Raw genomic sequence first — 11,657 nt, 5'->3', positions numbered from 1 at the left:
TGTATTTTTGTACATAACCCATTTGTTATGCTTCAGGAATATATTTTATAATTTTGGGAATCTTTTGCATGTGATATAAATATACAATTCCCCAAATAGATGAATTTGGCATGGAGTGGATATGGATGTATTATAAGAGCTCTTATAATACATCCATGGGAGTGGACTCCCATGGATGTATGTTGTCTACCCATCCGCCTCTGGGGTGGATAGGTAGACAACTGTTACCATCGTTCAATAATGCCCTATGGCAATTAATGAAAAAGCAGGATGCAGCCCTTAAAAAGTCTTTAAAATCAGGTTTGGAAACAGATTGTTTAATTTATATAAGACTCAGAAATAAAGTTACAACACAATTAAGGAAGACTAAAGTAAATTTCTTTTTAGATAATATTCGACAGGCAAAAGGGAATCTTCAAAAGCTATGGAAAAGTATTGAAAAATTTATGGGAAAAGAACACTCTAAAAGTGAAAATATAGAGCTCATGATAAATTGGACCCTACAGCAGGACAGCTTAGCTAACACTTTTAATTGTTTTGTTTGTAGAATCGTTAGTGTGATAGAGACTATGTAATGGTGTCGCATGTGAATGAATGTTTTTATTATCTGGTAATCATTCTGTGTACTGCCCAGGGACTGCAGATTCTTGTGTTGTCAAGACAACCAAAAGCAGGTGGCAGTGGGCTGACAAGCTGAGACCATGCTTGTTAGCCCACTGTGAATACATACTGCTACTCCAGGTAACCTGCTGATGTAAGGTAGAGGCAGTCATTTATCCATTTATGAAGCACATCTCGATGCCAACTTTTTAATATGACTGTGTTCAATAATTCACACTGCAGCATGTCATTGCTAAAGGAGATGCCACCCCTTTTCAGCCCCCCAGTACTTCCACTCCACTACATGTCAGAGGGAAATAGTGTACTTTCTACTCCACTATAATAGTTATTTTTCATGCATGACTTTTAATTGTAATGGAGTGTTTTTACATTGCTGTATTGGTACTTTTATTTCATTAAAGAACCTGAGTACTTCTTCCACCACTGGTTATATGTGTTTTACCAGCAGTTAAAAAAGTGAGAGGAGGTCTAGTCTTTTAAATGTGTTTTTTTTTAGTCCACAATGGGTTTTTTTTAAGTATTGGTACCTCCAGAATTTGGATAGTAGGATATCATCCCTTCCTACAGCTAAACCAGAGAGATATAGGATAATTATTTAGATATATGTAGTATATTTGTATATACTGTACATTTTTGTCTTTCTTTATTGACATATACAACAATTAAAATTTTCCTCTTCCACAAAATGATCATATACAAAATGTAAAAATAATAATCTTGCAGTTTGCAGAAGAAAAGTGAAAAAACAAACTCTGAGCTAGAGGTAGTACAAAAAACAGGTATTCATAGTTTTCATAGCCTTTGGATTAGAGGAAAATCAAACTGAATCAATGTACTGTTTGACCTCCTCTGTAAAAACCAAGAAGTTCAACTTTTTACCTGTTAATTTGCTTTTATGTATGTGAAATTTGGGCAATAAAATGAAAAGATTTGTAATATATTTCTGATAATTAAATTTAGTTATCTTCTAGTATTCCAAATAGTGCATGTTTCCAAAATAATATAAAATGTTCATCAAATATATACAGTACATTTCCTTTCCAGGTTTACCATTCCAACGACAGTAACAAGGAAATGTATGCTAGAGGTGGTGCACGGATCATAATAAATCTATAAAGAAATAAAAAGAAAACAAACAAAATTAAATTTAATTAATTACACACTAAAAGCACGACATAAGTCTCTAGTTTTCACAGTTTTAGAGTTTGTGCAGTATTTTAGTGTGTGCAGGTAGGATTTTATGTAGGACATGAAGACAGTAAGTTTGGCTTTCTGTTTTGCAAATTTGCTGGCATATATGTAATTTTGCTAATAAAATAATAAGATTAATAACATACATTTTCTTGAAAGGTATTCCATCAGTAAACAAAAAAACAAAAAACAAAAGAACAAACGAACAAAAAACAAACAAACAAATAAAATACATTCAATTTTGAGTTTAAGTTGAGTATCTAATTTTTTGCTAAAAAAAAAAAAAAAGATTAGGTCATACCAAAAAGTCCGACTAAAGGTACAGTAAAAATTAAAAGATTTGTAATATATGGCTGATAATTCAATTTAGATGTATCTTCTAGTATTCCAAACAGTATATGTTTCCAAAATAAATAAAATATTCATCAAATATATAAAGTACTTTTTTTTCCCCATCACTTTATTTATAGAAAGTGTCACGTATGACATGTGTGACAATAGTACAATAACAGAAAACAATTGGGCATCATAATGAAATAAAGATATTATAAAGGGCATGACTTCACTTTCAGTTTGTTGATACATTCAACATGGTAACAGGACAAAGAATAAAAGTAAAAATAACAGAAAAGATATGCAATAAAATCAGATTTCTTTAAAAAAAATTGTTGGTGCATACTAACTATATGTACACATTTCTTATTGTTCATATATTGGATTCCAAATACTTTCTAAATTCAAACATGAAAAGTTAAAATGATGGGGGAGAGACCTCAAGAGCTTGGATTTATGGATGTGAAATTTTCCCAATAAAATTGATAAATTGAAATCAGTTGAACCTTCTGGATTTTGTTTTCATAGTATAGTATTACATCCTTGGCTTCCAGCTGAAATGAATGGTTGGTTTGAGTGTCAAAATAATCCTCTGTTTATACACGTACCGTAACCACAACTCAACGGCTTGACGTCACGGATCTGTGCTTGATGCGCGTACATTTCCGCCAATCACAATGCTGGGGGCGGGACTAAAGATGAAACAGCGGAAGATTCAAAACGAAGATGGCGGCTGAAGATGATACCCAAAACAATTACAAACTGGACAGAAGGTACCAACTTTAAATGTATCATTTCGCCAAAGAACAAGTTACAAAACGATGATATGAATTGCAGGTTTCGGGGATGATGAGTGGTGATAAGATATGTTCATATTTAAGTACGCAGTATGTAACTTATTATCAGGAAGGTTAGTGTTAGCCAACGTAGCTAACGTTAACGTTAAACCTAGCAACACCCGTTTTGTTTTAACTGCCAAACATGAAGCTTTACTCTTCCGCTGTGCCTTAAAATGAACCCCAACCCAACCTGTTGTGTTTCTTTCTCCTTAAACAGGGGGACGAAATGCAGTGTGTTTATCAGCCAGGAAAAGACAAACATTAGCCAGCCGGTGATCTTTAATCCAGACTTCTTTGTGGAGAGGCTGAGATATGAGCATCCACAGGCCTTCACGGATCTGGTACTTTGCAATATAACTCGACTCATAGACCTTCCAGGGGACGAGTTTGCCCAGCTCACTGGAGACTGTGAGGCCAAGGTGCCCTCGTCCAGTGGCTTTCTGCGCTCCTTCAACTTCCTGAAACGAAAAGGTTGGGCCAACAGAGCCATGAATTTGTTAACGTGCTTCAGACAAATATGTCAGAAATTTATTAACGTTATATCAGGATAAATCCCATGAGATGTATCATCTCGTTTTCAAGGGCGTCCCTATGTGTTGTTTAGGAAGGGGTAAATAAACTAGAAAAGGACAGTAAGTTGTTAAACTCATTAGTTAAGATTTGAATTGCATTTATTCCCACATGGCCTTTTCAGTTAATCAACTAATCATTCAGAATAGTGTAATCCCTTTGATAGTTCATTAGTTGGCAAACTATGAAAGGCATTTTTCATTCTTTTGTGTGGCATTTTGTAGACCAATTCATTAATCATATCAATTAATAGCAGGGATTATTGTCATCATTGATTAATCAAGTCATGTCAAGGTAATTTTATTTATGTAACCCAATATCACAAATTTGCCCCAGGGGGCCTTACAGTCTGTACAGCAGACACCCTCTATCCTTAGGCCATCAATTTTACATATATGTGTATATATATATATATATACATACATACATATATGTGTGTGTGTGTGTGTGTGTGTGTGTGTGTGTGTGTGTGTGTGTGTGTGTGTGTATATATATATATATATATATATATATGTGTATGTATGTATGTATGTATGTGTGTGTGTGTGTGTGTGTGTGTGTGTATGGAAAAACTCCCTAAAAACCCTTTTAACTAATGGAAGAAATGTCAGCAAGACCAATAGAGGAGGCATCTTTCCTCCAGGACAAACAGACATGTAATAGATGTCATGTGTACAGAATAGATCAAAATAACAAAATTACAGTATAGAAAAACAGGATGACAAAATTGTAGATAGACTGTGAACATTTATGAAGAAAATGTTCAGGAGGACGTCATGCAACTTCCAGGTGCTGCCAAACAGATAGGACATGAGCCAAGCAATCTCCTATCACCTTGGAGACTTGGAAAGAGGACAGACTACTCATACAGACAGGAGAAGGTTACCATACACACAAGAGACAGAGAGAGACAAGGACATCGTTCACATTATCATATTATAGTGTTCACACTGCGGCCTCCTGACTTCAAACAGGAGCCCTGCATTCTTTGAGCAGAGAGCAAAGCATGACATAATCTGCAGATTATTGTTGTTTATTTGGTCTGTAAAATGACACAAAAATATCAAAAAGTGCCAATGACAATTTCCTGAAGCTGAATGTCACATCATCAAATTGCTTGCTCTGCTTGAACCAACAGTCCAAAACCTAAAGATATTCAGTACATTATCATATAAGACAAAGAGAAGCAGCAGATCCTCACCATTTAGAACCAAGAAGAATGGAATGTTTGGTATTTTAGCATGAAAAAATACTTTATCAATTAAATGATTATCACAATAGTTGCCAATCAGTTTATTTACTAATTGCCTCAGCTCTAATCAACGTATTAATCCATAATTAAATTAATGTTTAGTTGCAGTGCTAACCTCCACATAAGCCCTCTGCAGGAAATGCCAGTTTTTGTTTATTTTTATTGCCAGAGTCACCTTGTTTCTAGGTAATATAGGTGTCAGCGGTTATATTCTGTGAGAAGTAGGAGCAGGTCCATGTGATAGATGGAAATGATGACATGGATCTAATTAATGTAATGATTGATCAGAATGATCAGTCTTACTATCTCATTTGATGCCTTTCAGACAAAGGAGTGGTTTTTGGTGCACCCTTAACTGAAGAAGGAATAGCACATATCTATCAGCTCATTGAATACCTGAGTAAAAGTGAGTATCATTTCATATACACACATCAACTATGACATGTGGAGGACACTTACATCCAAAGCAGTTTGTGATATTATGACTACATACATTTTGCATGCATGACCTCAGAAGGAAACAAATCTCTAACCATGACAGTATTTGTGTTACACAAACACTATTAAAATTTACTTGATTTAATGATTTTTTGATATACTTCTATTGTTAAATAGCTGAATCTGACTGTATCTCTAACACCTATAAGTTATATGGTTATCATCAATGCTGTTGCTAACTCTTATCACCTCTTCTTTAACTTAGTTGGAGAGCACTGAATTAGCATGAGGTCATGGTTTATTTCTAGAAAGCGATGATGTCATTCGCTGAAAATGGACACTGGAAGCAAATGCTTGAGTCAATAATTTATCTGAAAGCACTTTGCTCCAGCTGTCTCTCTCCTTCCATTTCATTCACTTCGTCTCTCTCCTCATTTCTGTGTCTTTGTCTCTCTGTGTCTACCCGCCACATCCCTTTTTTTTCCCCCCCTCCTCTTTGGCTGTCTCTCTCCATCTTTCTCTCCCACCCCTCAGACCTTCATGTGGAGGGGTTGTTCCGTGTGCCAGGCCACAGCCTTAGACAGGCAGCCCTGAGGGAGATGCTGAACGCTGGGGCAGAGATAGATCTAGAGACAGGCGACTTCCACCCCAATGATGCTGCCACGTTGCTCAAAGCCTTCCTGGGAGAGCTGCCTGAGCCTCTGCTTACGCACAGACACTATCATGCTCACCTGAAGATTGGAGGTGTTGGTCGTCTCATACTCTGATTCTTATTATGGCTCAAGATAAAATTATTATTCTTTTCTTAGCTTCACATTAATCTGAATATAACAATGACCCCTGTGCTCTGTTGTAATGATTCTCTTATCTACTGTGTCCAGAGCTGACCCGCTTTGATGATAAGGGAGATAAGACGAACATACCTGACAAGGAACGCCAGATTGAGGCATTTCAGCTGCTTTTCATGCTGCTCCCACCAGCCAACCGCAGCCTGTTGAAGCTTCTTCTGGACTTGTTGTATCACACCGCCCGCAATCAGCACATTAACAAGATGTCTGCTATCAATCTAGCCACAATGTTTGCTCCACACATCATCTGGCCCAAAAATGTAAGGACCTTAGTAATTTTGTTCTACCTTTTACTTTGAATTTGTTTGGTGTTATTTATTTTTCTATATTTTTACATTGCAGGTGATGGCAAGTGATCTGCAGGGAAACATTGAGAAACTGAATAATGGCATAGCGTTCCTCATCAGACACTCACAAAAACTATTTAAGGTAAGCAGCTTAACAGCCTCTTTCTCTGGAGTTGATCTCTTATTCTATAACAATATTTTGGCTTACTAATAAACTGTATATATTCAAAACACTAAATGTGACATGTTAATCATATTGCTTTGGCTGAGGCAGGTCTTCCTAATCAGATATGATTTTTATTAATAAAAATACAATACATCATCACCATGTGGTCATGATGTTTTCCTCTGTGGTTTCTTCGCTTATAATTAACTCTTCATGAGAAGTGGTGTCGTTGTCAGGGTTACAAGAAATGCAAACATAATAAAGAGAGGTAATACGGAATTTACATGTGAAAGAAAAATCAATAAAGGCTATTTGATTTTCAGATTGTCCCACAATCAGCAGTCTTTTTAAATCCTGACGACTGGCTTATATTTCTTCATAAACATCCATATACATTGATTTTTTTTTAACCTGCTTTATTGCGCACACATGTACCGTACCCTTCCATGTCAAACATTGGCTGTGTAAATACCACATGCTTTATGGTGAGAGTGAGGTCATGAATTTATAAATGCCAAGCATATTAATCTGGTACACTAGACTAATTCTTCACAATAAGCTTTCATCAGAGGATTTAATGTACATGTTTACTTTCATTGAAGGCACCTGCATATATCAAAGAATATGCACGCCTATACTTCACAGGATCAAAAACTCTTCAATCAAAGGTGAGTGTTTTTGTCCTTTGTCTTTTCTTCTATGTTTTACTAACTTCATCCTTCTGAAAAGAGATAGTGTTAGTACTGCATTACATTTGTATGGAGAGCTACTGTATTTTCAAAGCACCCACAGTAACTTGCTTTTTCTTTGCTAACTTTTGAATCCAGTAACTTTAAGTGCCACATCACAGCACTGGTTAATATTAACTACTGCATGTGTAAATACAGAACCTTGAGAGGCTGGTATCTGCTACTACTGGGTACCCAATAGAATTTATTTTCAGAGGATCTTGAAATAAAACGTTTTGCTTCTGTGGGATTTTAAAGCATCATTTTCTTTAAGTCCTGTATTTAGATTTCAAAGATATTTGTTTGTAGTTCACATTTTTTGCATTGTGTGATTCAACTGTACATCTTTTGTTGAAAAGAGTTTGTGGTTTCAGTGAGACAACCAGAATTTAAATATGTTACATGGTATGTGCGACTTTTCTAGGATGACCTGACACTCTGTTCTGGGACTAAAGATGGCACCTTGGCTGTGGTAGCAGCCGCCTCCCCTTCTCCCTCCATGAGAACAATCAGTGTTGATGACAGCAGCACCTGCACAATCGGGTCATCTGAGTCTCAGAGTTATACTGAATCAGCGCTCAAAGAGCTGTACCAGCAAGTCAACAACATGCCTGAGTCTGCCAAAAAGAAGAAACTCATCAGACAGGTATGTCACTATGTCAGTGCACTCTGTGAGGAGAAAGAACAAACATCTCTCATCTTGGGCAACTAAATTTATCATTTTTGTGTGTTTAGTTTGAGAAGCAGCCTTTGCTGACACCTTCGGCTGAGTCTCGGACACCATTCAGCAGGAAACATTGGCGTTCACGCTCTTTGGGTGGAATTATCAAGGTTTGTTGACAGTACACGTGTGTATAGAAATAGCCTTCACTTTTCATATTATCTTAGAGAAAATGTTCAATATGCCTACCTCACATTAATACAACCAGTGAACTGAAGGCACTAGCGATGCTATTGAGCAAAGTTTTGGTGAGTATTCTGCGAATTATTTATATCTTATGCTCTACTGGCACGAGGATGCATATGCAAGCTCGTACAAACAACATGTTTGTTGTGCATTTATGAACATTTGGTTATTTACAATAAAAAATCTACAGGGTATCTATAATGCAGTTTCACTGTCTAAAATGGTATCAATCTCTAAATAATGATATTTTCTTCATAAAACAGAGGAAGGTGTTGGGCAGCCAAATATTAACAGAGAAAGAAAACAGCAGACTGCAGAGTCCTGTACCCAGCAGTTCAGTTGATCGACAGGGAAGAGAAAACAGCACTTGTGGAGGAGTGAGTATTGCATTATTACACCACAAAGCCAACAATTCATGAGACAAGTATCCTAGTGACAACCTGCTCTCAATTCTTCAACATTAGAAGGCATCCTCCACACCAACTATCATTACTTTAGGTATAACTGATACAGCTCGAAATAAACTTAAAATGTTTGAAACGGTGAAATTTGTCTATAACATTCCCCTATGATGATGACATATATGGAGAAATATTCAAGTAGTAATTCTCTTTTACTTTAACAGAACCAATCAATATGTCACTTTTAAATGGTGGATCAGCACGACTCACTCCTAAAACTGTCATTGGCCAGTGACAAGTAGTTTCCCCATGACTCTGCTGAAGGAGTACTCTGGCTCTCCAGCCATCTGTTTGTGGTTCACCGCAGGCAAGCCGGGCCTCACTTTTACTCAGTGCTTTCATTGCTAATGATGCTTGATGTACTCGGCTGAAAGGATTAAAAATTACCTAATCTCTTTTCTCCCCCTCTCTTCTCATCTGCTCCAGGATTAATAGTCTTTAAAAGAGTGTCCTCTTCACAACTAAGGAAACATCCATCTTAACCGTTGATGGTATTAAAGGATTTTCTGAAGGCGTCCACACAAACCAAACGGTGTAATGTACTATACAGCTTTGTTTTTTACGTCACTTTTAGATCTGTACTCTGCTGTTTTTTTTAAGATTTCTGAAAAAGTGAGGTTTGAGACTGAGAGGTAAATAATATAGAAAGGAAATCACCAGAATTTCTTTGCGGTCTTGTAAGTTTTAAGCCAAGAGACAAAGGTGAGGAAGTTACATGGTTTAATGCAATTTACTTAAACCAGTTTTCTTACCCAGTCTACAAGTTCTTCTTGACATTTAATTTCATTTTATCTTGTTCACTCCAAACTTAATGATGCAAGTGACATCTACATTTACTTGTGTACATTTGTAGGTGTTTAGCTTTACCATTGACTAAAAGCTTTTTATTTAATTCCCAAACGTCTTTGTATTTATTCTTTATTGGACGTGAATTTTTCAAATCCTGGAATCCAGCGCATCAGGTGTATTGATAGAATATGGTGTGAAGATTTTTTTATTTAAATGTTAGATTTGCTTGTAAGTTGTAGTAAGCTCAAGACTTTTATTAGAAAAGTGGTAAATTCAAAGATGTGCCTTAAAATGAATATATCTAAAGTTACTGTATGTTGCAATTTTTATCTAGCATTAAGTATATAAGATTTTTCTTTTAAGTTCCCCATAGCTTTCAGAATATGCTGAAATTTCTATAATGAATACACTTGTGTGTCAGTACAGTACGGGAGTAGAGGCTAAAGAGACTGAAGATAGAACATGGGAGATCGAGTGAAAGGCCAAAGGATCAGCTCGTGTAGATTATAGAGATGTCTTTGTGTTTCAATACTGTGATACTTTTAAACTACTGCTACTTCAGATGCCATCTTGTTTTTACATGGTATATCTTTAGTTTTTCACAGACAAGTTCTGATTCTTATGCAACTCAGTATACAGTTTTATAGCTTTATATATGCATTTGTATTTTTACAGTTATTCAGCTATTAAGTGCAAGATTTTTTATGTTTTAATTTTATGGTCTATTTTATGTTTTTTGATTTTTCTGTTATTGGGTGAATGCAAATGAAGATGAAATTGTTTGCCTTTTATTGTGGTTGTTAACCCAGTTGCTTTCTGGGAGGGTTTTGAACCACTAAAACTTTTTAAACCTCCTTGTTGTCTTACTCTTTCAGTAGCAGTTTCCAATTCAGTGGCCATTCTGCTTAGCTGTTACAATTTAACCATAATGTGATAAATGTCATATGGTCAACTAGATGGACTGTGTAGACTGATGATATTGATGCTACTGTGAAGCTATGCAACTCAGTGTGATTAAAAGACTTCAAGCTACATTCTGTGGTCGTCTTTTTATATTAATTATCAAATGATGTGTGCTGTAGGATTCTTCACTTTTCTTACATTTCTTTGCCTTCCATTGAATTTGAGTGCTGTTGCTGTCTGCAGCAGTATCATGCAGTTTAACTTGCAGCCACAAGGTGATGCTGTTTAGTTGCAAATGATTAGTCAGCTAGAGCACCTTTAGTACAATGCATCCCTATATATAAACAGTCGACATAGAGACAACTTTTTAAGATATGTTTATCTGAAAGAAATCTGCTTATTATTTGCTTGAATAAGTGTACAGCACAAGCACTCGATGTTTACAGAATACATTTTTTAAAAAGTACAGAATTATACATTTCCCTTAAAGGCAATAAATGCTCTTTTTCTCCCTTCCTTTGAGCCCACCCAGCTCTAATTTAAGTACTCATCCTAATTTCCTACAGTCAGAAAACATGCAGGTAACATGCTTTGGTAAGCTGTGTCCATTGCAGCAAGTAAGAATAAGGGAGAAAATGAAGCAAATGTGACACGTGTACACAAATTTATAAAGATGCTAAAAGAAATTCTAATGAAATTTAAATCAATTTAAGGCTCATGACCAAAATGAGACCAATAATAAAAAGGAAAAACTCAGAAAGCCACAAAAAGAAAACTTAAAACATACTAAATGTTACCAATGTTGCCATTTGCAGTAAATAATCTTGCCCAATTTGAACACATTTTATGGAGTTGGAGGGAGAGAGGGTGGATAGTATGAGTAAAGGCAACTCCTCACAATAGCAGGAATGTCTTAGCGTGTCATTATGGTGTCCATGTCAATGCATGTTTGGTATTGTAAGTATATGTTGTAAACATTTGTGAGAATGGGCCTGCTTTTCCTCATGTTCTGTAAATATACAACAGACTGCTTCCATATAGGTTAGGAATAGTATTGTTTTACAGCCAGAACTCCAGAGGGGTTTTATTTAGCATTCCTTATCCAGAAAGAGCATGATGACTGTAAAATGAGTCAGAAAAACTGTAATCAACTATGCATCATCTGGTGTGCATACTTACCCTAAAGCATATAGGATGAGTAGATGTGATTTTTCTGTAAATGTATTCCCTAAAATGTCTCTCAGAAGGAGCTAATTCTGTCTAGAACAACATGTAGTGAAATTCTTATTCCAAGCCAGCAACAGACCATTTGTGTTGAAGGGGA

General features: G+C 36.0%; 1 protein-coding gene across 2 annotated transcripts; it reads left to right on the top strand.

Annotated features, from left to right (window-relative positions):
• The first annotated feature begins 2,813 nt into the window (after positions 1 to 2,813).
• On the top strand, positions 2,814 to 10,462 carry LOC121912224 (rho GTPase-activating protein 19-like). Of its 2 annotated transcripts, none has more exons than XM_042434382.1 (11): positions 2,814 to 2,918; positions 3,202 to 3,455; positions 5,132 to 5,212; positions 5,779 to 5,988; positions 6,126 to 6,352; positions 6,435 to 6,521; positions 7,148 to 7,213; positions 7,698 to 7,919; positions 8,009 to 8,104; positions 8,444 to 8,557; positions 9,068 to 10,462. In XM_042434382.1, the coding sequence occupies exons 1-11, from the start codon at positions 2,872 to 2,874 to the stop codon at positions 9,071 to 9,073; spliced, it is 1,410 nt and encodes a 469-aa protein (XP_042290316.1). In that variant the 5' UTR covers positions 2,814 to 2,871; the 3' UTR covers positions 9,074 to 10,462. The 2 variants fall into 2 exon arrangements, with proteins under 2 accessions (XP_042290316.1, XP_042290315.1); XM_042434381.1 differs by lacking the exon at positions 9,068 to 10,462 and adding an exon at positions 8,806 to 8,947.
• The last annotated feature ends 1,195 nt before the right edge of the window (positions 10,463 to 11,657 follow it).

Source organism: Thunnus maccoyii, chromosome 14 (genome assembly GCF_910596095.1).
Source record: "Thunnus maccoyii chromosome 14, fThuMac1.1, whole genome shotgun sequence".
NCBI lineage: Eukaryota > Metazoa > Chordata > Actinopteri > Scombriformes > Scombridae > Thunnus > Thunnus maccoyii.
The sequence above is the reverse complement of the archived record's forward strand: the minus strand, read 5'-3'. Positions and strand labels throughout refer to the sequence as shown.

Excerpts from the sequence above, each read along its gene's own strand:
- LOC121912224 (XM_042434381.1), top strand. The coding sequence starts at position 2,872 with ATGGCGGCTGAAGATGATACCCAAAACAATTACAAACTGGACAGAAG. Across the intron at positions 5,213-5,778 it reads CATTGAATACCTGAGTAAAA|ACCTTCATGTGGAGGGGTTG; the intron begins GTGAGTATCATT and ends CCCACCCCTCAG. Across the intron at positions 8,558-8,805 it reads AAAACAGCACTTGTGGAGGA|AACCAATCAATATGTCACTT; the intron begins GTGAGTATTGCA and ends TTACTTTAACAG.